Source organism: Apis florea, unplaced genomic scaffold, assembly GCF_048593485.1.
Source record: "Apis florea isolate Af1SG1 unplaced genomic scaffold, ASM4859348v1 contig_24_pilon, whole genome shotgun sequence".
In the NCBI taxonomy this organism is placed as follows: Eukaryota; Metazoa; Arthropoda; class Insecta; order Hymenoptera; family Apidae; genus Apis; species Apis florea.
Window position 1 is genome coordinate 306786 of NW_028256597.1, and position 26893 is coordinate 333678.

Consider the following 26893-nt stretch of genomic DNA (forward strand, 5'->3'; position numbering starts at 1 on the left):
CGCGGGGGCGCAAGCGCAGACTCCGCCTATGCACGACTTCCACCCCCTCCGTTCCGCTCACCCCGTCGCCGCAACGGCGAGCAACCCCTGCGAGCACGCGCCACTCGGCGAATCTGCTGCCGGATCGGGCCGGCCACCCCACCCCCGCGTCGTTGTTTCTTCCTCCCTCTTCCTCCTCCCCCATCCCCCGTGGAACAGTTCATCCACGGAGCAATCTTGGCCGGCCAGTCAGCGCCAAAAAGTGCACAGCTTCAGGACGACACGACGACCGTTTTCCCACATACGGTTCCCCGTATATGCGTTTCCCGCACTGTGCGCGTTGTTTAAACGAGGCGACGAGCTCGCGGTTTTTCTCCCTCCTCCTCCCTCCCTCCCCCAACCTCCCCCGTCTCGAATCTTCGCGAATGCCCCCCCCGGTGACGGCGACGGCGACGGTGACGGTAAAGGTGACGGACCGACCTCGCGGAGGAAACGGATATTTCCTCCTCTTTGTCCGCGACGCGCTGTGACGTTTGTTTGTGCTCGATAGGGAAATATACGCTCGTTCGTATTGCATTCTCGGAGGAGGGATTCGATAATCGCGGCGATCGAATACGTTGAAGTGTAGTGCGAAAGGAAGGAACGGTCGAACGAAGGATTCGTTCGTTCGACCGTCGCCATGCTCGAGACGTAGAGGGACACTTGAACCAGTGTGCGCGAGCCAGTACATACATGCAATCGTGTTGTCGTGAAGCGTCGCGATCGTGTGCATCATGCGAAGGGATCCACGACCCCTTCGACGAGCGAGCGTAGGTAATAATAATAAATCGGTGACGGCTCCGACTAGGATGAGTGGTGGTAGTAGCTCGTAGAGAAGAGGGAGTGTTGGCTAGAAGGAAGCTCGAGTTAGATACTGTATAAGAAAAAAAAAAAAAAAAAAGAAAGAAAGGAAAAGAAAAATCGGGATCGGATTTCGGTTTCTTGAAAGTGAAAGTGAAAGTGAAGAAGAAAGAAAGAAAGGAGGAAGACACGGACGGGAAGAGAGAGAGAGAGAGAGAGAGAGAGAGAGAGAAAGAGGTGCAGACAGAGGAGGGGGAGGAGATAATTCTCGCGCACACAGATGCGAACCGCGGACACTGATGTGAAGCAGAGTCGTTCCGTTTGAGGGTACCGGTTCTCGACTGGTTTAGGTCTAAGCTCAGACAGCTTAGACTTGGCTGGCAGCAGGATGATGTACTCACCGGACAAGATGATGGGGAGCAAGGGGCTCCACGGGGCACCGATCACGGCCCCTGGCTGTTTCCCTTCGGGAAGGTATTCGCCGCCTCCTTATCGCGCCGCACCGGACCCCATGCCGCCACCGCCGCGACGCTGTATGCCCAATCCTACAGTGAGTAATCATTCACCCCCTTTTTATCGTTCGTCCCCGTGCCGTGTCTTTTATTTTCGCCTTCTTCCGCTTGCTTTCTTCTTCGTGCCAAGGGAGGGAGAAGGTAGGGGCAGAGGGAGGGACATCGATGCCCGATAATAAAAGACCTCTTTGACGAGAACGAGATTTACGGTTGGATATTGCCGGTTGATGTAAAGAGATTTAAGGTTTCTTTCAACAAGAGTCGGATTCTTCCCTTTTAATCTTAACCGGTATAATAAGATGATATATATATATATATATATATATTTTTCTTTTCCCCCCTAATTTTTCAATATCGAATTAATTTTCAATATAATTGAGAACGATGTCTTAAACGATTTAAACGATTATTCGTATTCGATGATCGATTAATCTGATTGAACAACGCGCGAATTAAACTTTCACCGCGTAAATCGGATTATTATTTTATCGGGACGAGGAGAAGAGGAGATGAAGTTCGAGGTGGTGACATAAATCAGAATATATCGCGATTAAAGAATCGCGGGAAAGAGCGATACATTATACATGAAGATCGGTGGTTGAAAGAAACAACGGTCTTGATACGGTTTGGAATGTAGGAGCGCGATAAAAAGAGACATCGAAAGTTCGTATCATCCATTTTCATTGGCCGCTCAACTTTCCCCTGTCACATGTATCACACATTCCGTCGTTTATCTTGCCGACGCTTAACCTTCGCGAATACTTGTACTTCCGATTTCGAACCCATCTGATCGATGGAATTTTCTTTTCTTTTTTTTTTTTTTTTTTTCTATTATTTTTATCGATCCAAAAATTGGCAATATAAAATCTTTCGATCGTCGTTAAAGGAAATGGGTATTGAATATCTCTTCATAAACCTTGTAATTTATTAACAAGCATTGTATACTGTTGAATTATAGCGAACAATTATCACTATATTTAATAAGGCATATATTATTCATTTATATATATATAATATTCGATATTGCCTCGCAAACTTGATTTCACACACAACACCGACACTTCGCCCGAAATATCTATCTTTCAAATTAGAATAAATATTTGATCAATTTTTCTTTTCTTTATCAAACTCCTATAATCTCCTCGATATAACAAAATACACATCAAGGATTATCTCCCTCCAACCTTCAAATTCAAAATGAACGGATCCAAAGCTATTTCTATCAAACATCCTCTCCTTTCACGTATCGCCAATTGATCTAAACGGAATCAATCGCACTCAAGCTCCGTTTCCGCCTGCTTCTTCTTCTTCCTCTTCCTCTTTTTTTTTCCCTATCTGACAGCTCTCGTCGAACCATCCGCACACGGACGAGCATCCCTCTCCGCGCGGGGATGATTCGAGCGGAAAGAGCACGTCTCGAGCCCCAAACCCGCGATCTCTCCGACGTGTCGCGGACTCCATGGGTCTTTAGTTTATTCATGTGACGTAATAGGATAAAAAGCGTCGCTGCGAGCCGAGTGGCTGGATGAGATTACAGCCGTACTGTTACCGGCCAGGTAGCGCCAGGGATCCGATGTAATCGTTTCTTCCTCGGCTCTCTCTCTCTTTCTCTCTCTCTCTTTCTCCGCGCTGCGCACCCTCGTCGATCCAATTCTCCAAGCCAGGCGAACTCGTCACGACTATAGTGGAAATATTTAACGAGTAGAACAAGTTTCTTCTTCTCGACGCGTGGCTCGAGAGCCCGCCACGTTTAATGCAAAGTTCGAAGCGGGACGTGTTTTAGGATGTGTTTTCAAGGGCAGGCGCGAAGCGAAGCTTGGTTCGATCGATGCGATATTTTTTTCTTCTTCTTTCTTTTTTTTTTCTTCCTCTCGATTATAAAAAGAGGAGCGGAATTAATTTTGACAACGTAGTATTTTCGAGGTTGCTTTTCCTTTTTTCTTTTTTACAAAGTTTCGAGAAGGCAAACCGGGCTAATGCCGTTAATTGTTCGTAAACATAGAGCGTGTTCACGGTGTTTAATTATCTATGATAATTAATACAGCTTTCATTACGTATTCATCGTACCGCTGGTAATTATTCACGTTTCGATGACCATCGTTTCGCGCGTTTTCCGCTACGTATCTTCTGCTTGGCTGGAATATTGATGAGGACGGTTTAATAATTAGAACCCCTTTCTAGATCACCGGTTTCTCGAATTTCCAATGTGTTTCCCAACCCCGCTCACGCGATGGTTGTTACATTTTAACGAGGATGATAATTTTGCGAGGATGAAAAAAAAAAGAGAAAGAAAGAAATTTATCTTTAATTCGTTACACACGATACACACTATGTTATACAGAAATAGAAAGAAAAATCCAAATCGAGCAAAATTAAAGTAATTCTTAATCTTTCTCTCTCTCTCTCTCTCTCTCTTGAATTTAATATTAACGAAGAAAGAAAAAATCGGCTCTCAAGAGAAAGAATGAGAATATGATCGGAAGAGATATGGAGTAACCGTAACGATTGTTGAGGGACTGGACGGCGGCGATTATCGATTGGTCGGTGCTACATTCACCGCGCGTCATCAGCCATTAACCATTGAAAGTAAACGCTCTCTTTCCGATAGCCAAGACCGCAAAACAACGTCAACGGAAATCGGGAGAATTTCATGCTTCGACGACACCGTGGCTGATGCCGCATCAAGAATTGAATGACAATTACGTTCAGGGATCATGCGATAATGCGATCGATGTATTCTCGATGATGAAACGTTAATCAGCGTGAGAATTGGTCCGCGTGATGAAGTTTGTCTTGTTGGTGAAAGGAGAGCAACGATTAAGAAGCGTAATATAATAACGTGGTGGCGAAGAATTGTCGAGGAAAGAGTAAGGGCGGTTTATTTGGAAATTCCGGTCGAAATTATAGATTGGAAACGAACGAGAGAATTTCGTTGTTCGCGTTTTTCGAGCTTCGCTCGAAATTGTTAATATTTAGTATACGCTTTAGTAAATTATTCATAGACGTGCGAAAATTAATTTTCAATTGGTCTTAATAATACACAGGTGTCAACAGTTTCGAGAAAACAACCGTTCGATAAAATACTGAAAGTTTGATTAATTCTACATATTGTTTCAATTTAACGATTGTTAAATTATATTACGTCGCATTGTTATGTTATCGCGCGTTTCCCTTCCTCTCCCCGCCCTCCCCCCCCCCTCTCCAATATTTCGGAGGGGGGGGATATGCATTTTATTCATCGTATTATATGGTAAAATCGTAACCAAATTATCGAAGATTTTAATTAATGTTACACTCCGAATATTCCGTCTCTCGAATCGCTCTTTGTATTCGTACAAAAAGAAAAAAAGCACTCAATGACATGGTTAATTATATTTTCGAGAAATTATTCGTATACAAATTTCTCGATTAAAAAGTTAACGCTTTAAATATTCCAATAATTTCTGAGAGAGGGAGAGAGAGAGAGAGAGAGAGAAAATATTGGATTCGAGAAGAGTCACGTACATCCGCTAAAATAATTCAAGCAACAACTGGAACGAGTCGCGACCTCGATACCTCGGTTTAAAATTTTCTTTGCTTCGTTACATGATTGAAGTGTTCGTTACGATGTTCGGGTGGAAAGATCGCGGAGTCTATTGTGAGCGACAAAGATGAGCAAATCAAACCGCGTAGAACCAACTTCGTCAATGGTCGGAGTTTGAACAGCGCTCCTCTTGTGTAATAACGAGGAGCTTTTCCACGGAACGATACCATTCTACGGGAGCCATGTAACCTGTGGCCCGATTTTCTCCAGAATTTTCCGCGGAATTCAATATTTGACCAAGTCGTACATTTCTACCCTAGTGCTAACGGAGAATCTTTGCAACCGAGTACACGGTGTGACGTCAACTTGTACCCTACAGTTCTCTTCTCTTCCTCCTCTCTCCCCCCTCAACTGTGCAAGCGAGCTGTATGCACACGGCGCATACGTACGTACGTCAGATTTGTAAAATCTACAGGCTGTGCAACCCTTTTTCAAAAATTTCCTATTTACCAACGAGTTTCAATAGCTGGAGCTTTCTCCACGATATTATTACCAGGCGCGCCAAGTAATTGACGCTTTTTCCACTTTTTAAGTTTTACGAAAGTATTAGACGGATTATCGCGTGTACAATGCTCGAATCTACATATTTTATGTAAATTGTCGATAAAATTACGAGGGATGTGAAAAGTGTTTACGCGCGATTAGATTTTATGTTTACAAAATTATCGTAATAACTGGAATTAAGAAAAAAAAGAGAGAGAGAGAGAGACGAAACGAAAAGACAAACGAAAGGAAAAACCGGTTAATCGCGAAATCTTCGTTCAAACAACGCCAAGCCAAACCCAATTATTCCCCACGCGAGCAATATTTCCACATGTCCTCGAGCGTCGTATCAGACAGACACGTAACACACTGATCACTCGATAAAGATCAACCTGTACATCACCAGCCGTTATTTCCACCCTCTATTCCTTCTCGAATCGAGGAAATTCACGGTGGAAGGAGGGAAAAAAAAAAAAAAAGGAAAGGAAAGGAAAGAAGAAAATTGGAAAAGATAGTAGCGGAGGATGGTATATATAAATACAGGGAAATCTGAAAAGTGGCATATGCGTCAAGTGGATGGCATGGTGGTTTAGCGGTGGCGGTAGTAAGGCGATAATTAACGTCATGTCTGTTTGACAGACCGGCCTCGAGCCGGTTTGCACGTATTGGGCGGGAGGGGGTTGGTTATACGGAAGGGATGGATATACGCGCGTCCGTATGGGGTTGCAGCCCATGAGATTGCATAATCGATATCTTGCTTACACCTGTGCCACTCACAAGTGCGCACCTGTGCACCACACTCGGCCGAGGTGAACGCGTTTGAAAAAGGTCATCCGTGGATGCTTATCATCCGCCATATTCGTCTACCTACCCCTTTTACTCTGGGCTACTGTGAGAATTGATGATTCTACTTTCGACCTCCTTTTTTTCTTCTCTCTGCCTCTCCGTCGATTTTCCGAAATCATTCACGGAACTTTTACTTTCGGAACAAGGCTTCTTCTTTTGGATTTGTCTTTTTCGTAAATGTATTGCGGCGTAGAGGAATGAAAACTTTTACGTTTTAAACATGAAATTTATATTACGGGAACTAATCACATAGGGAAATTGAGCTTTTACTTTCGAAACGGGATATTCTTTTGGATTTTCGGTGGACGCGAATATACGAAGTATACGAATTTGTCTCTTTTTTTAAACGTGGAAACGCACAACGTTTGATGGTAGATAGAACGTACACGCAAATATATATCGCGATATACGAATAGAGGAGCTAATCGTAAGCGTTGATTGATTCATACGCATTTCGTTATTCCGTGATGATAGAAAATTAGGTTCCGTAAATGGAATTTTCAATGTGACCCCGTTTAACAAACTTCGAAATCTCCCACGTGTTTTGTTCCAGAATCGAATAGAATTTTCCCATTCGTTCTTCTATCCGTCCATCGATGCGCCTCAATTTTACCGCAATATAATTAATCCCAAACCTATCTAAAAATCTCATTTTCCTTTCTTTCTTTCTTTCTATTTTTTTCTTTTCTTCATCTCAACGCTTCTTCGCTCCAACGGACAAATTCCCCCCCAACAAAACTCGAGACCATCCTAAACTAAACAGGTATTAAAAGACAGAAGACGACGATTTACGGGCCGCGAAAAGAACGAGAAAGAAAATAATATATCGCGGTGGTCGCATCCCTCCCCTACGCAAGAAGCAAATATCGACGAGCGGAGCGTCGAGGTAAACGGGGTTGTACAGCAACCGTTGGTCCCTTTCGATGGTGAAAGTGTATACGTACGATAGAGTGCATCGTCTCGACGAGCTACTCGTCGTCGTTTCTCTCACCTACCCTGCCCTCCCGCGTGCGTACGTGCACGCACACACCCATGCACAGCCATAGAAGTGGGCCGCGGACGATCCCACACACGGGGCACTGGGGACACATAACGCTCCCCACTTACATCCAATCACTCCTGATTTATATTTACTACTCGCTTGCCCCCTTATTTATCGTGTTTCGTGGAGAGAGACGCGAGAGGAGAACGGGAGAAACGTTAATTTGCTCAAATTGAAAATTATGGAGCGCGACCATGCGAGTGGAGGGGAGGAATCGTCGAATGCTCGGACGAAGAGACCACCTTTCTCGTCTTCGTCTTAATTAACCCGCTTTTTATCCGCTTCCCTCCGTTATTGGAGGAATTTAACGATGACGGAAAGAAAGATAAGAAAGTCAGGGGAAAGTAGAAGAAGAAGCGTAAGCTAGGATGGAGATGAGGATTAGGATAAGGAATAAATGGCGGCGAGCGAGAAACGAAGTGGTGGCCGCTTGAAGTGGTACTTGATAATGGCAGGTGCAAAGAGGAGGGGGGCTTAGTCACGCACATACGTTTCCAACGATACTTGGCTAATGGGAACTTTATACCGACGCACACCTTTATGGGACGACACACGATTGAATTTAGACACGCAACGCGTCCGTATGTACACCACTTCTCCTCGTTATTGGGTATCTCGATCGTTATACGCGTTTGAAAATACGATAATCGTGGAAAATTTTCTCCCATCCTGTTCTAATACATTGATTGAAGGGGAGAGGAGGGGGGGAGGGAAAGAAAAGGAAAGAAATTTAACAGCGATCTTAAACGGATATATTATAATATCTGATAATCAACTCATCAACACACGTACACTCACTTTCGGATTGTTGTTTTCGGTTCCCGTTCGGGATAAAGGTTTGCGCACACATCGTCATCCCTTCGTTGGAGGACCGTCGAGGAGGACCAAGAACGGAAAGGGCGAAACATTACTTCCGCTCGGTCCTCCGCGGTTTAACGCTCTTATTATTATTTTTATTAGGGAACCGCGGTGTATAATGCTATCAGCCCCTTCGGGGCGGGCACGCAGGAAATAAACCTAAGTGTATAATTACAATAATACTTACCGAGATCCCTTCGTGGGTTTCTCTCCCCTTCCTCGATCCCTTTGGCTCCTCGGCCACCCCTCCTCCATCTCTGTCCCTCTATGACTAATCGCGCGTCTTTTTCCCTCCTCTCCTTCCTCTCGTCTCTTCCTCTTTTCCCCCCGTTTCCAATTCTTCGCTGCGGTTTATTACTCTTCCAAGATACGCCAAGCATGTAAGTTCGTACAGGTGTATACAAGTGTGGGTATATATTAGGGGGTCGAAACGAAAGGCACGTCGATTTGTGTTCGTAACAGGTCAACGTGTTAAAATTAAACACGATTTAATCCAAGCGATTACACAATTGCGTAGCCAATAAATTTTAAAGTTCGACTAGAAAGCAGCTCTATGTTGGACAAGCAACAATTTTCTTTATAACATTCCGATTAATCTAATTGGAATCTGCATCGTTGCATACGTATCGTACCATTGTTTTATATATAATTCCGTTCTCCTTTCGTTCCCTATGCCTCAAAGAAAATTCTAGAAGCGTTCTATTCTTTCCTCGATACGCGCTCATTGTGTTTCACTATTGAACACAACTCGTCGATTACTTGTCTCGTGGCCTAAGTCTCCGTTATTTGACGAATAAAGGGCATCGTGCATGAATAATATCCCAAGAAAGCAAGACTGACGATGGATGATCGATACGAAGGTAACGAGAAAAGTTGATAAGATCTATGTCTTTGAAACGTACTATACGCTTTCTTTCTTTTTTTTTTTTTTTTCATTTATGAGGACGTACGCTATATATATATATATACACTCGAGGCGAGATATCGAGTTAACAATAAAAATAACGAGTCTCGTAAATGATTAATATCGATCGATACTTGCGATAAATTATACCTTGCCAACGCATAAATCATCTTGAACGGCCATTCAAAATTCGCTTTCAAATAAAGCGTTCCTCAAACGACAGCAAAGTCAAATATTGTATATATATATATATCGACTACGGAGTCCAACACACTCCAATACCCTTCGCGAGAGTATTGTAAAACACCGCGTTGCCTCGATTAAAACTCTCGATACGCTCGCGCGAAAATATTTTTATTCCCCTTCTCCTCCCCTTACCCTATCCGTGTAATCGTCCAGAGATCCACTGCCTGTTACGAAACACAAGCAATTCGCTGGTGTGTGTGTGTGTGTGTGTGTGGGTGGGTGCGAGCGAAGTGTGTACGTGATCGAACTCTTAAAAGCAGGAATCGGCGAGCTCGGATGGGGATGGTCTCTGCCCCTAAACCGAGTGCCATACACGTACGTGTCCCATCTCTGTACGTAGGTACAACGAGATACATACGGGTCACACGTGTGCCGGTTCTCGGATAAGGACGTACTCTCTTCTCTTCAACATATATATTTTATATCGTGCGAAGCATAACAGACTCGCCTCCCTTCTTCTTCTTCTTTCCTTTTTCTTTCCACAGTTTTTTTTTTCTTTTTTTTTTTTTTCTTTTCCTCGAAATCTATCTTCCTCGCGCGACGACGTTGCGTCCACGACAACGTTTTGTACGCGTTTAGAGGAGAGGCGCGGACAATCACGGAGCGGACACCCGTGGAAAAGGGGGGGGGGGAGAGGCACCCCTCTTGTCGAAAATCAAGAGTCTATTATTACGGCCATATGTTTATGCCACGATTGTATCTTGAAGGGGAGGGTGGTGGTCGAGGGTGGGCGTACACCTGCTCGAAAGCTACGACGACTACGAGGCTGAGAGGGTGTTGTACGCGTGGGCAGAGCAAACAGCCACGTCGGATATGTGTCACTCTGCAAACAAAAGCAGCGTACGTACCGGATCTTCTACCAGAAATAATTATTTGTTTGGGAAAGAGTTTTTTTCCTTTTTCTGGGGGGGGGGGAGAGGGGCTCGTTCAATTTGTCAAAGTTAGTACAAAATTAGCAGGAAATCAGAAATTTTCGAATATGAAATTTAATTTGTATACACGTTTTCTACATTTCACCCTGTGTACAGTTGTTATATACGGTATTATGTATTATGTATAATATTATTTCTTCATTAATAAATGCACGTGTGGGAAGTGCTTTAATAGTTTAATAGCTTGAATCCACATGCTACTGGAATATTAAAGTTGAAACTTTGTACTTGGAATACAGTAAGAATAATAATTCCGTTTTCATTATTAAATTTCCTGTGATCAACTTGTGAAATTTAATATCTTCGAAAGTTATCTCTTACAAGAAAAAAAGAAAAAAAAAAAAAAAAAAGAAAGAGAAAAAAGGAAGGGAGGGGGAGCGTGGAAGGGGAGAGGAATAAAATATTCAATAGAATTGTAGTAACCACAAACTTGAGAACTTAATGGGATACATCCACATACTTTTTATGGAAGAAATTATATTTCTTTAAATTATAGGTTTGCCATTACTCTATACTTCCGTGTGTACTCTATACTTATAGACGGAACAAACCGGTTGGCCTTGCGTACACGATGAAAAGCGTTCAATTCTCAAAAGATAAACCCTCCTCCCTTATTCCTCCTTACCTTATCCCTCCACTTCTTTAGTTATAATATTAATCGCTCGACACGATATATAAATTTCACATTCGTCGCGCAATTATCACGCAATTATCCAACTTATCCTCGTCCAATTTATTTTCCTCCATATTCTCCAGAGTCCTCGCTTCTATTTCCCCCGCGTCACCCTATCGCGTTTCCCTTCGATTCATCTGACGATTACGCGTTTAACGCGAGCGAACGAGTCCAATTACTTTCAATTACGCGTCTCGTCTTAACCGTCGATAACTTAATTTAAAAAAAAAAAAAAAAAAAAAAATAAAAAGAAAGAAAAAGAAAAGAAAAATTCTACGCACGTTCGCAAGCAATCGCTCGCAACACAGCTACTTGTAAGTTGGTAAGGCGAGAGAGAAGAAGCCGCGGTATCAATCAGATCCCGATCTCATAAATCACGATCCTACCTAACTCTTAAAGGCAATGAGAAAGCGGGCCGGTATGACGCTTTATATAAATGGAAGTCTCTTCTCTTCCCCCTCGAGAAGAAGACGGGGAAAGGAGATCAAGGGAAGAGGATCTTCTGGAAGCCTACGTCCGTTGAAATTAGCATCATCCCTTGTTAAAGCGATATCGACCGCGCTGTGTCTTTCCACGCGGCGGTATCGCTTCCACGGAGGAGGAAGAGCGGCGGGCTTCCACCTCCCTTCCATCTTGGGTCTTAATGAAATTATCGTCAGGCCGAGTTTCGAGGACAAATCGACGTTTCAATTTTCTTAATGCGCTCATCTCCCCGGGGTGGGATATCGGCCCTTCCCCTCTCTCTTTCCCCGGCGCCTCCTCCGGATTCCTCTCTTCTCGTCGCGAGAAAAAAGTTTCTCGGCCGAGGAGGGCACACGCACGAGCCACAGTTGGCTGTCGCCGCCACGTGTCGTCGCGTGCCACGCGAGCCACGTGACCCGCTCTTCTTTCCGCCTCTCCCATCCGCCGCCTTCCCTAAGTGGATCACCATTTACTCGAAATTATAATTTATAATACGAATTATTTTTCAGCCTCGTTGGAGATCGAACGATTCGTCTCCTTCCATTCCTTTGGAGTGCGTTTTTATTTTTATTTAAAGTGGGAACGGATCTAAGTTTGCACTTTGCTTTTTTATTAAATCCAGGTGGTTTGGTTCGGACTGTTCTCTGAGAAAATGAGTAGCGAAAAGGAGAGAGAAGGGGTGGTTTCCACGTCTTTGAAAACGGTATTACTCGATAAAGCGTGGAGCCGGTAACAGGCTCGTAGCCTGTAACGAGCGGAACGTCTGCAAAAGTGATGAACTATTGATGAGCAGGCCGGCAGCCAATTTGATTTTGCTTATTATTCGGTACGTGGCTAGCGCGTATAAACCGTGAAATATTCAACCTCTCCATCGTTAGCATATATTTGACGTGTACACCGACCGCGCTCGGGTGTCACGAGCCCGCTTTAAGATCGGTCATTGGTTGACGCACGATCGACCAAGAGCAGGGTTAAAAGCTAATTTTAAATATTTATTCGACCGTGGAAATACAGGTAATAAGAAGATGTGAATTAAAATTTTTTTTGCAAAAATTCTGAAAACAGGATCAACAGGATTGAATTTTTCCATTATTGTATTTCGTTCCATTAATTCGTTCCAATAACAAATTCCTTAAAACTCGTTAATTCTTTTCCTTTCTATCGAGAATATTTTAATGTCTCTCTCTCTTTTTTTTTTTTTTGCTCCTCCCTTTTGCTCTTTTGTTATTATTATTATTATTATTATTATTATTATTATTTTAAAAAAGCAATGAAAAAAATCAGCAAACGTTAAGCATTATTAAATCAACGAAACAAATAGAGTCGGTACGCTTAAAAAGCTTTATCGAGAACAGTTTCGTGTTTTTTCCGCGAAATGACATTATAGGTTGGGAGGGGGGAGGAGGGTTCGACAATAGAATCTTTAAATTCCGGGCGGGTGAATGGTTAAATCACTTTTTTTTCTCGTTCATTTCGCCAACAAAGATTCTTTTCAACAATGCGAAAGAACAATGCGAATGTTTGATACGCGTAAAGTTTAAAAACCGCGTTTTCAAAACCGATGCCGGTGGGGAGAACCTCTTTCTTTTTTTTTTTTTTTTTTTTTTTTTTTACAACGCGCGATACGCGAAAAAATCCGATAATACGCGTATATTTCCTGTATAAGTTATTCAAAAAACGACACGGGTCAATGCGATTTTCCCGGTGAAACGAACGCGCCCCACAAGTTCTCCGGGCGATAGCTAAAGTCGATAAAATGACTATCGAGTCGAGCTGACACATATGCATAAAAAGTTTCCATCTTCTCGAGTCGAGTGTGCTTGAAAAAACCACACACACACACACACACACACACACGCAAGATTTAGATTTCTTCAACCTCGATATTTTTTCTAATTTTCGAAATTTCATTCCTCCCTCCTCTTTAATCTACAAAGCTTCGAGGCTGAGAAAGAAGAAAGGAAAAAAAAAAAGAATAGAATCGAATTAAAACGCGACGTGACAATCAGAGCTTTCCAATTTATCTTAGCAACGAAGTGAAGAGCACGCCGCGGCCGGAAGATTCTATTTTAATAATTGGCCCCGGCCACGGCGGCCAGCCCCGGGAAAATAGTTTGCCGGCGTGGCAGGTGTGGCGGGCGTCGTCGGGGAAACGCGAGTGAAAATGGAAAACGCGACATTCCGGCCAACTGAAATGACGTGTAACGTCGAGAGAGGAGGAAGAGGATTCGTGACGGAAGTGGTGCCACTCGGCCAACTTGAAAGGGATAAGGACGAGGCGAGACAAATGACGAACGGCTCTGGCTGGCCCGACTCGAGATAGAGGATGTTGATATCTTTTGAGCGGCTAGAGGATACGAGAGAGAGAGAGAGAGAAAATCCATCATTTAAGGATAGACGAGACGAATTATTTCATCCATTTCTTCTCTTCTAATTAGAAGGAATTCCTCCTTCAATTTAAAATATCGAATTAAAACCGCGTCCACCGTTAATGGATCGATTGCGTATCTTTAAAAAATCCAATCCGAGTAGAAGAGATAGCAAGAACTTTCGTTTAATACCGTCAGGAAACTCGAAAAGAGGAAACAGAAAAAAACGCAGGAGGGAGAAGAAGAAGAAGAAGAAAAGAAAAAAAAAAGGAGGGAGGAGAGTAATACTGGAGAAGAGGAAGAGAGCGCGGAGGAGGGAGGAGAAAGGGTGGAACAAAAACCGAGGGGGTTAAATAAAGATAGGGAAGAGAGAAGGGAGGGAGAGGGAGAGAGAGAGAGAGAGGGTGGAAAGCGCGCGCGGAGGAAGAGAGGATGGAGGAGGAGGGTGCGGTGAATGGCGAATCGAAGGAGGAGAGGACAGGGATGGGGGAGAGAGAGAGAGAGAGAGGGCGAATTTAGTCGCGAGAGGGTGGTGGCGTAGATAGGGTTGCGCGGATAGGTGCGCGGGGTTTGAGAGTAGGTAGAAGCGGACCTCCATTAGAGGAGCTCTGCCATCGCCATATACGGTCGTTACTGCGGCCGCGGTAATGACGAGGCTGCGTGTTAACTAGATAGAACTAACGTAGATAATCACTTTTGATGATTAGTCGGGATTCTTGTCGCGTATTCCTTTAAATCCATCCCATCTTTTATTCTGATCTCGTTTACTTCCCCAGTTTTGTTAATTATTTCCCATCCGGATATTTAGATACTTTTCCCCAAGTACGAGTGCCACGCAATTTGTATTGTAGAATAGATTATCCGCTCGAGATTATTACACTCTAATCCACGAGAGGCTACTGCGTTATGCGCGTTAAAAAGTTGTTAATTATTTTTGGCCTTTGGATCGATCTTTGTTAAACTTTGGAGAGGGGCCTAATTAATCATCGTTCGTTCGTTAATGAATGGCGTAAGAATGCTGTTCCATTATGAATAATTGAGTAACGTTCGATTGAATAATGGCAATAAGTCGTGTGTAATAATCTGTGTTTTTTTTTTTTTTTTTTTGTAATAAAGTTACGAATCGAATCGACGTCGAAAGGGAATGGAGGGGAAGATCGAGAGAAAATTTATTTATCCTTTCGTCTGGAAAGGAAATCTACACCCGCCCCTTGTCGAGTGTCCATGATGGATGAGAAACGATTACGCGAGAATATCGTTCCGTCATACTTGAGAACAATTCATCGCGGTTGTCTCGAAACGATGCGGGAAACGGTTCAAACGACGGTCTCGAACGTCGAGAATTCGATCGACCATTTACGAAAACATTTACGAAAAACATTTATAATAAACGTTGGTAATTTATTTCGATGCCAAACCATTTAATTATGATTGAATTGCAACTCGATGCCCCAAGTTTTAAATCGTATATCATTCAGGGTTTAGGTATCCGCATTGAAATTTTAATCGAGAATGAATAATAGATTTTATTGCACGTAAAATAATTTCATTACGCGAAACGTATGATATAAATCTTCACGGTTGTTTCAAATTTATAATTAAGGTAATGTATAATTTATGATTTCTCTTAATGAATTTTACCGATTTTATACTAATAATTTATTTAACGCCGCTCATTCGCGATATTCTAATTTTATATTGTACAAGCGAAAATGTGAAATTCTTAGTTATTTTTGCTTTCTGAGGGAGGGAGGGGGGAAGGGGGAGGGGGATGAGGAGGGAAGAGGGGAGGGAATGGGGGAGGGGAAGGAAGGTCATTCATGGCAAACTTTCTTCGACAATCATTAATAATTGCCGTGCAAAACGAGTTCAATTTTAACGCAAGCAGCAATAATTAAGCAACGTGGTGCATCATCGAAATCTTTTAACTAACTTTTCGAATTAATAATTTAACCGACTATTAAAACGAATATTTAACACTTTAACCAACTTTTGAAACTACTTTCAACGGGGGGCCGATCGAGTAGTACAGGTCAACGATTCCTGCCCATTCTGTTGATCACATCTTTCCCCTTACATCTTACGAGAGTAAAAAAAGTAAAGAAAACTTTCCTCCGACAAATACAAATAGCTACGACGTTTGTATTCTCACCCCTTGCCTCAATTACAATCGAAACAATTATTATAATATCCTCGAATTAATTCGGCCTTCGATCGAATTCGATCGGAAAAATCCAACCAGCCAAACCCAACGGAGGATCTCTTTCTCCAGACGATCACCTCGAACGAAATTTCCATCCTTCGTCAACAAGACTTGTCTCGTGACGTGTGACAAGAGAACAGAATCCCCTGCAACCGATCGACGATTTGCACGATGCGATAGAGTTTTGTTTCGCCGAGTCTTAGCCCGGATCTGTATACGGTGGAGGAAGGATAGGGGAATGGGCAAGTTGAGCATGGCGGCTCGAGTATAGTGTAGATGGTCTGGATCGATGAGAGAGAGCGGCTGGTCTGATTGGCGGGGCCGCGGGGGCGGAACAGCACGTAGCCAATGAGCGTGTCTATCCCTCGATACATAGTGGTAACGAAATCACTGATTTTTACGCTTGGCAACCGGCAATTTTGGCTTAACTGTAAATACCATAAAGCGAATCATCCATGATTTACGGATCATGCCGCCGAGCACCCCCTCCAATAAGAATTTTTCCACGTCTCGCGTATATTCTCGCCCCGATTGTATCTTAATTTTCATCTTCATCTTGGTGGGATGGAAGTCGATTGGAAGTTGTCGATCGAAATTTTATACGAATTCCACGGGGTATTCACGCTGTTCGTTATTCGAAAATATTCTTTGGAATACTCGAAATTTCTTCTGGCGCGTCTACCGTTGATCGACAACGAGATTTTCGATGATCGAGCCGTCTGTATTTCGCGATGTTTGTAACAAGATAAAACGAGGAGCCGGCCGGGTTGTAGAAATGCAACGATTCCCCGTTACGTTAGATTTCGTGCGTCACGTGATGGATAACAATTACGATATTGCAACAACAACACTGGTCTCTCTTCTTTTTTCTTTATATCGATTCGAACGATAATCCCGGTATACACTTGCGCTATTATTGACCATCGAATTAGCGAACGGTTATTATTAAATCATGCACGGGGGAAAGGAAAAGATAAACCGTTTCAATGACAAATCGTGGGAAAGGTGAACTCGATCCGCCTTCACCCTTTCGAACAGGAAAGGAAAATCGATCCTTCGAGATTTAGTTTTATTTAGAAGATGTACAATACGAGGGAGATATAGATCGAGGGTAACTACGATTCTATACTTACTTTCGTGGAATATTTACGCACAATTTTCAATGATATTTTCCTTCTTCCCCCTCTTTTATTCTTCTCCCATATTTTGCAAGATCGTACTATCGATAGAAGATCAAGAAGAGACGATGAGACGGCGTCGCTGATGGAAATTCTCGGAATTAGAGCGATGCGTTTTCCAAGGAGGGAAACGATGTTTCTCTGATAACTTAATCGTATTCCGAATTAAAAGCAAAAAATCGGCTAAGGTAAAGAGTTGACTCGGCTGAGCGAGGAGAGAAGCTCGTCTACGAATCGGAATACTGCATTACGAAATTTCATAAATTCTCTTTAGACGGCCCTTTAGACGGTGTTTCTTCGCGCTCCCCTTCCCCCCCGTCAAGATCTCCGTGTTTTTCGCTTGAAATAATAATCATTCGCGTGAACGTAAACTCTCACGGCTATCGTCTCTCGCGATTCCGTCTCGATTCTCGACCCGTGTCTTCTCGATCATCGAGTCGAGGGATCCGTAACGTGACGGATTCAAGAAACGAAGGAACGAAGGTATCGAGGAAGCGGAGGGGGAAAAAAAAAGTAACATCCGAGCGAATGTTTAGAACGGTTCAAACGAATCCGTTGAATAATAGAAAATGGTAGACGGTAACTGTAAGGGAGCAAGTGTCCCCGATTATAACAAAAGTGAAGGGGCGAAGCTCGGCTCATTTGTTATTAACCAACGGTAGCGGAGCGTCGAAGTGCGGAAAGACTTGGAACACGACTTCACACTTTGACTCGCAACCCTTGGTAAATTTAGTTAATTATCAGTCAAACTTTCGCGAAGAAGAAGAAGAAGAAGAAGAAGAAGAAGAACCAGCTCTCTTCTCCTCCTCCTCCTCCTCCTTCGGATGAAAAACTTTATCGTTCTCCTCTTCCCTCTCCCCTCAACTCTTCCATCCAGCGGAAAAATTATTTTTTCGACGAGTTATCCCAATTTCAAAATTATCTCGTCCCAGTCCACCGCAACCCCCCATTCCCATCTCGACCTCTCATTTACCCGATTAATTTCATTCTCGAATCCTCCACGAATCCCCCCGCCTATCCATAATCCAACGAGCACCGCCAATCTCCCGTAAATCCCCAAGATCGAGCGATCGATCGATCGTCCATCCTTCGATTTTGCGCTCGATCCTTCTGGCGCATCCTGGATAATCAAACCGGGTGTATTCTATCCAATGGGTAGATCGGTCGATGCTCGATCACACGCTTGTCTCCTCCATCGCGGAGGAGGAGGGTGCACGCAGCGGGTTGCGTGGACGCCGAATCGAGGATGCCAAGGAAAATCAATTAGCCGGGCAAACTGTTTCGACTGCGGCTGTTTGCCCGCGCCAGAGAGTCGTCCAATGTGTTTCGTGTATCTCGGATGCATATACATGCATACATATGCGTGTATATATACCCCCCTGTTTTCACGTGGCGCGCCCGCGCACACTGGCCCCCCTCTTCCCTGCTTTATGTTTGCGACCGGCGCAGCCCGCTGCACAGACACAGACGCGTCCTTGTAACCTATGTACATACGGGAACGAGAATTCGAAATTCTACGGGAGATTGAAATACTCGTAATAACGAGTACGTGGATAAACGATGGATGAAAAGTTTTTCCTTTCTCCTTCTCCTCCCCTCTTCGCCCCTCGTATGTAAGTTTTCCATAGAAGAGCGGGTGAAAAGAGTTTCCTGTTTTTGTATATATATATATATATAGGTTGGACGAGGAGAAATTCAGCTTCTTTTTTCGAAAGATTCCAAGAGGAGTTCGGATCGAACGAATCGATCGATACGAACGAGAAATACGCGTGCAGGTATTGCGTGTCATCGGTGTTGTCCGAGCTTGGTATTTGCGCTGTGGCACAGCTCGAAGCGAAGCATACGAGATGCGCGCACAATGCACGCCGCGTTGATTGATGACGTATAACAACCGTCCCCCGCGAAGGGACGGTTGTTGTACAGAGAGACACGCGAATTCACGCGTGGCGCGAGTTTGCACAACCGAGTTTCCCTCGAAAATTTTCCCGCGAATTTTTTCCCCTCCCTCGACCGCAACAGCTTCGTTGTAAACATCTAACGACGGCGTCCATTGTTCCTCCCCCTCCGAACCGTTGAATAATTCGCCGCAATTTTCCATTCCGAAATACAACCGAATGTATTAAACAATGTTTCGGATATAAACCGTGGAATAATGAACGAACGTATGATTATTCCATAGGAACGTGGCACGAGTAGTAAACCGGGCTTCTTTGATCCTCCCGTTAATCCGTGAATAACGCATTGTGCTCGCGTTGCGTCGTAAACAAAAGAAGAGCAAAGGAAGATAGTTCTGAATCGGTCTCATCGATTCTTGAAACTGGAAAACTCGCGATGCCAGCGATCGATCGATACGAAGATTTCAAAACCGCGTGCACGTTTGATTTCGAGGGACGATAAGCTCGGCAATAAGATGGGGGTGGAATATTAAACGCAGACGATTATTACGGGGGAATGTGTGAGAGGATAAGGAAAAGTAAAGTCGGTACGGGATGGAGTCGTGAAGTATTCATACCGGTCGCGACTTCTAATAATGACGCGAATCATTGTCATCGGCCCTATCGATCGAGCTTTCAAAATTGGCCGACGGTTTAATGAGAACGATATTGAATTACCTAATTCTGCACCGTTCCTAAAATGACTCGTTTAATTTGTGACGCCGGCGTCGCGACGCCGGCATGCCCCGATTCTGTCAATCTTAGTGCCGCCCGCTTTAAATATACATGTTACGCGATTGCCAGGAATAAAATATGCAGGCCAGATGAATATTAACCCCCGCTGACAGGTAAACCGCGTCGATATGCACGAATTTCTCTGTCAGGCCGGGAGAAATATTTCGCCGACGCCCTCGTCGGTTATCAACGGGGGTGGGAGGAGGCCAATGGCGAGAAAAATATTCTTTCCAAATATTTTTTCCTTTAATCAACCCGAATATTCGTTGATAATTTCGTGTGTCGGTAAGGATCGACGGTTAAAATTTGCCATCGTTTGTCCCCTTTTTAGAAAAAGAAAAAGACGAGTCTTGAAACTTTAAGGGGGAGAAAGAAGAAACGAACGGAAGAGGAAAGTATTTACATCGATCGATATATATTGTTCTTCCAGTTACGGAAGGCGAAATTGTGTTTCGGGGATATTTTTGTCGCGGAGGAGGGGTTTGTCGCGACAAAATTTTTTCGATAATTCAGCGATATATCTTTATTAGAAACGAAATACGACGGTGAAAGATCTCTGTGAATATAAAAGTTCCCTTCCGAAAGTATTTAATATTTAAAAGTGTCTAGTCTAGACAGACTATTGGGGTCAAAGCGTCACGTTGTAAAATCTTTCCAGTTTTCCATTCTCGGCTGGATTTCTAAGCGGTCGACACCTATTTCTAGGAGTCAATGACATTTGGATCGCGAGGATCCACGAATACGTTTAAATATATATATATATCTCTTCTTGAATCCTATATATATATATATATTTCATAGATACATTAATCGCACACATTTGATAATTATCGTAACAATTACTTTTAATACGAAAGATTTATAGAAGAAGAAGGAAACAAAAATATTATATATATATATGTTTCGAAAATGGAACGTTTAAAAATCGACACTTCTTTTTCGTTTTCCAGAGTCGTATATTGGAAGACGCCTCCATTATGTGCAATTCCTGGTCACCGAGGCATAACGTGAGTATAACACCCACTTGAATCGTTCTTATCCAAATCGTGTCCAACTCCACGCTCTCGTCGAAAAACGCGAGGTGTTCGCGCTCGAGGTGCAATTAAAGAGAAGAAACAAAGTTGGGAGCGAAGGGAAAGAGAGTATAACTCGGTTGCCTTTATACGAAATGCTCCGTAATATTTATGGTTCGCGCAGTTACGGTGGCTTGGCTGACGTAAACTCGCTAACTCGTGGTTACGATTATGGCCAGTGGTAAATTGATTATTTAGATGTACGATGAGGTGGCGCCGGGATAGTTTGAGCGCCGTAAAAAGAGCCACGCGTCGCTTACGTTGTTCCCGCAAATGTAGCATATAGCATCGAGCAAGCAGGTGACAAAACGCTTTCGAGTCGTCGAGCGACATTCGTTTCGCGAATCCGCGTTTCGTTCGCGGAAATTCTACGATTAAAAAATCTCCGACCGATTCAAACAGTATCCTATACTGTTCCACTGCTCGAAAACAAGCCACTGGAAGTTGAAATATTTAAATGAAATTATATATCTGTGATGACGTCTGGATTATTCGTATACGTTCAATTATTATCTTAACCATACATGGAGTACAACAATTATAAATTGCTGTTATTATAATTAGCCTATACATATTACGAGAAATAAACAAATTTTAGAATACTCTGAATTCTATGCCTAATGCATAGATACTGATCGAACAAATTTTTAGTAATTCGAATAATACACTACTATTGCTGAAAAGAAGCACAAGAAGGGTGTTGGATGGACGGTTTGTTGACATTAGATAGCAGTGGAAGAGCTAATTTTGAATATTGAAAATCGTAAAAATTATATAGTTACTGGAAGTTGAAATATTTAAATGAAATTATATATCTATGATGATGTCTGGATTATTTGTATATAAACAATTTTAGAATACTTTGAATTCTATGCCTAATAGATACTGATTAAATTTCGAGTAATTCGAGTAATTCATTACTACCGTTTTTAAAAGAAGCACAACAAGGATACTTTATTGATATTGGATAATCTTTGTGGAAGAGCTAATTTTGAATATTGAAAATCGTAAAAATTATAAAGTTACTGAAATATTTAAATGAACCTGTATCTATGATGAATGATTATTCGTATGCATACAATTATTATTATCTCAACGAATACAAATTACATTATTGTTACGAATTATAGATTATAAATTAATGTAAATGTACAAATATAAATATTTCTAATTCTGTTCACTGTTGTTAAATAAGCGCAAGAAGGATTCTTCTCTAGGACCGTCACTTTACACGCTTTGTTGAGTTTGTAGAAGAATTATAATCTGAATTTTTTGAAAATTTTTGTAAAAATTACTTTCATTTATAAAGTATACGTTAAGATTTCCACACTACTACAGTAATAGAAAAGCTATAATTTGAATCATATTCAAAATTATTTTCATTTATGAAGTTACGTTAGGATAATCTAGCTTATTCACATAGAAGTTACATTTATAAATTAAATTATCGAGTTACGAGAAATAAAGAAAATTTTAAAACACTCTGAATTCTCTATCTAACCCATCGAAGTGTTCAACTAATCGTCATTCAATACCTGAATGGTTCCTTTCCACCAGTGAACAGTACAGAGATCCAAACTTGAAATAATATCCATCCTTCCTTCCTTCCTTCAAGAAGAAAGGGGGAAAAATTACGGCGAAACGAAAAGCAATTGGACAATTTCGTCTAGCCGTAGCCCGTTAACCCTATCTCCACGTAACACGAACGCATCCATCCCCATCCATTTACACGCACGCATGCATATTAACGTAGACCCCCATGGGCGCATACACACCCGATCGAAGTTGGAAGCGCGGCTACTTTCCACCGCAATCTCGCGTGTCGCAATATTTCATGTCGCAATCTCGAAGCATTTATCGAATGGTAATTTACAATACAGAGCGACGGGCCGCGTTTCGCTCGGCCGCTTCCATCAATAATACACCGTTAATTGCGTTATCCAATGAACGGCATCAATTATTACCGAGCGAATAAAGCTGCGGATCCGGCAGACATCCTGCAGGATAAATATCGAGCCGAGTTACAAATTTGGATTCGTTTCTAAATCGATAAGGATGGAACGTCGCGGTGAAACCGAATTTAATCGGAATGTCGACAAGGAGAGAGGAAGGAGGAGGTTGTAATGTGCTCTTCCTTCCTTCCAGAACCAGTGGTTCTGGTTCTTTCCCAAGAATCTTGGCAAAAATCGTCGATCAAATCGAAGAGAAATTGGAACGATCGAGGAACGTTATTCAGAGATTAAAATTCTGGCTCTCCTCATGTCGAGGCTCGCTTTATCGATACAAGGATGGATCGTGGTAAACGGAGTCAATTTTGGGGACAAGAATTGGGGATCGAGTCTCAAATTTGCGCTGAAATTTGCAAGGGAATTTTATCGTTTTTCGACGGTGGGTTGGTTAAGAACCACTGCCCTAGACAGACGGGTACTCCGCCATGCAAGTGTTAATTCGTACGGTCTGCTGGTTTTCGTGCGAGACATTCCAGATTTTCTGCAAGAATTTATTTATTCATGCGTCAGACTGCTCCGCGATGTGGGTTATCGAACGGGAATAAACGTAATTGTCCCATTTCGCGATATCCGTTGGTCCGGCGGTCCGAGGCACTGCATTTAGAATCGAATAAACCGTTTAATCGAGTCGAGCGAGTATCGATCGATACCCGCTTTTCGTCCCGCGAATCAATCGTAGTAAACAATCGAGCGCTCTTTTTTTTTTTTTTTCGAAACTTTCGAAGAAAATCGTTGGAGAAGTAGTTTGGAGAATAGAATAGCAATTTTGATTGCCTCGATTGTTATTTTACATTCTTTTTTTTTTTTCTTTTGATCGAACGAATTATTTAAACGAAGGATTAAAAGAATCTGGAAAATAATTTTTACCGTTAACATTTTGATGATTGATACGGGCGAAATTGGGAGAGAGAGAGAGAGAGAGAGAGAGAGAGGGGGAAAAAAAGTCAATTTCCCTTTGCATTACGTATTCTCCCGCGCTGAATTCTTTATCGCCTTTATTTTAAACCTCGAGCCTGTATTCGATTGCTGAAGCGCAATGGAAAACAGAACTACACGCATTATATAGTCATGAATGTGTATGTTATGTTCAACTGCATCGAGTTGTGTTCCATTCACCTTAGCATTCTGGCACGCCTGTTTTATTTATACACTTTATTTCATTCTGACAATGGCGGTTTACTCTTTTTCAATACGAAACATCCTGCATAATGGATAAAAAAGTGGATTGCATCATGGGATGACGGATAGAGCGGTGAAAAACTTTAATGAATATTTCGACTCTCCATCCCATAAAGAATTACTTTATAGTTTATACTTTTGGCCGAGCTTCGATCGCTTCGTTCATGATTGAACTTCGAAAAATTCCTCTCTCTCTCTCTCTCTCGATAAACAAACTCTCGAAAAGATCTTCCCCGAAATCACTTTCATATCGCTCGAATTTTCCAGACTCGAACAGCAAAGTTTAACGCACCATTTCAAATATATCGCTTGTTCCACTTAACCACCTCCTTCCCTTCTCTCGCGCGAAAAAGCGAGAGAAGAAACGAAGGGAGAAGCCACGACTCCATTTACCCCGCCAAAACGATCGCTCGCAACGGGAAGAAAGAAATTATTTCTCGCCTCGGATGAGAGCACGGTGTTACTCGAGCTTAATCATTTCCTCTCGCCAACTCTGGCAGAGCGGATAAATTACGCGGGCTTCGTTTACGGTTGGGAAGGGGGCGCGATAATTCAATTGTAATTGGCTAATCCCGAAACGCGGTGGAGGACGACGTGTTGAACGTGTGGCGGGGTCGGCCGCGGAAAAATGACTCTATTAACTCTCTAGGAGGGCCCAGTGAAGAATCGAGGGAAGGGGGGAAGGCAGAAGAAGGGGGACCTTGGTAGAAACTTTGGCAAACAACCGCACGAGCTGCTAACTACGCGGGTAACAAGAGCAATCTGTATCCGTTCCTCCAAGGTATCTAGCCCCTTCCTTTTCCAAAGCCTTGGAAAAACTGTGTGTACGCGTGTATACAGGGTGTACGGAAAGTAGAAAGGAGAAGTTGCTCCCAAGATTTTTGTTTGGAAAACAAAATGTAAAGTGAATGATGATAATAATAATAACAATAACAATAATAATAATTAAAGGAGCGTTTGGGGGAAAGTTTCGTCGATCGAGAGAACGATTACGAGTTTTCCAAAGATTTTACAAAGATATTAATCGTTCGCACGTATTTGTGCACGTAGATAAGAAATAGAACGAAATCTATTTTTATAATTCTGAACGTTCTGGTTCATTCGACGACGAGAAGAGAAGAGAAGAAGAAGAAGAAGAAGAAGATCACCCTGTACATTCACGGCGCACACGTACCAATTTGGGGTTAAACTCTCCCCAAACTGGAACTCGTCCTCCGCGCTTGAAGAGAAAACGCAATTTAGGATTTATTGTCCTGTTAAAAGTTCGTTTAGGTAAAGCATTCGTCTCCGTGAACAGTGCCATGTATCACGCGACGGATGAGTTAAGTACCTACTTCATCCTTTCCAGGGTTGCCCGATAATTTATCGCCAGATAATCTCGCTCATTATCTTCAACCGGTATCCCGCTATAAATAATTCGTTCGTTTTCGCTCGTAATAAGAGATATCGAATGAAAAGAAACGAAGAGGAAGAGAAAAGAGGGAAAAAATAATTGTGACTCGATTACTATCCAATTATGAAGAAGAAATTGCATCGTTTCTCGGGATTAAGAGCGAGAGCATGGGAAGAGGGGGAGGGGGGAGGGGGGCTCGATAAATGGCGATTTCTCCGAGATAAGAAAAAACGCGGGGAAGAAGTTATGGAAATTGGAAGAAGAAAGGAAGGAAGGAAGGAAAAAAAAAAAGAAGAAAAAAGCGACGGTAGTTCAGCAACCTAGGGATAGACAGTAGGTACACGTACGTCGACAAAGACGCAAAGAGTTCATAAATAATCGAAGCGGTGAAGCACGATGGTGGTTTTCGCATGAAACATTGATCGGCCGATGCGGACATTACAGTTTATAATGAAATAAGTAGATAGCGAATCGTTTTTAACCTCGCTACGCGGAACGTAACTATTGACATTTCAATAACTGTTACGGATAATTTGCCCTTGTCAATTTTTAATCACAGAAATGGAAGAAGAAACAGAAAATTTTTCGCCGAACGATAATCGGCGGGCAAGATCGATCGATCGGGCGTTCGATCTCATTTTCGGAAAAGGAATGAAATCTCGGGTTCTACGTTGCAACGATATTTCTGGGGGAAACGTTTAATATCTGATTTACAATATTTTCCATTACCGGGCGAAAAACGAGAGAGAGGTCGATGTCAATTAGTTCGCAATGGATTCATACAAACTTGATGAAAACCCGCGCCGCGGAGGATTCTCACTAAATTGTTTTGACAATGAAATCCTCCTTTATTGATATTTAATAAAGCAACGGCCACATTTTCCCAACGATGCAGGGAACGGAAATCGATAACGCTATTTGAGGCTATTCTATTTTTAAATTTCGTTTCAAGAAAATCTAGAGACGAGCTGGCAAAGAATCTGGAAACTTTTCCTCTCGCTCGCGAGCGAGACGAAAATTTTCGAGAAATTGAGAATCCTTCCAATTTTCAATTGGAAAATTTTCTTTTTCGATCTCGTTTTTTCGAAATTTCGAAAAACTCTTTTTTTAGACAATCGCGATCGTCTCGATTTTTCTTCGAGCAAATTGTGACGATGTTGGTGGCCGAACCTCGCAACGCGCCGCGAGTGACAGATGCGGCTGACGCAAAATGTCCCATATAATATCGATTGCCACGGCATAGAGGCGTATCCGAACGAAACGAAACCATAAATTCGCGTCGCAACCGCTATTAATATCGTCGCAGGAGGAAGAAATTGCATTAACCCTTTCACCCTCGACCATCCCGTCCTATCGTCCTTTCTCATTATTTCCGCTACGAATTCGCCACCAAAAGTTTCCCCGACTTTCGCTTCGAGGCGAAAAACAAAATTTTATTTCTCGCGAGAAATTATATTCAA

The 26893-nt window shown here is 42.6% G+C and overlaps 1 protein-coding gene across 3 annotated transcripts in view; it reads left to right on the forward strand.

Annotated features, from left to right (window-relative positions):
• Positions 1–233: 233 nt before the first annotated feature.
• Positions 234–26893, forward strand: part of acj6 (abnormal chemosensory protein 6) — a 37579-nt gene continuing 10919 nt past the window's right edge. For all 3 annotated transcript variants that reach the window (XM_031917465.2, XM_086907101.1, XM_086907102.1), the window contains exons 1-2: positions 234–1369; positions 20730–20786. In XM_031917465.2, coding sequence (XP_031773325.2) covers positions 1208–1369; positions 20730–20786 — 219 coding nt within the window. In that variant the 5' untranslated portion in view covers positions 234–1207. The remainder of the gene's footprint in view (positions 1370–20729; positions 20787–26893) is intronic.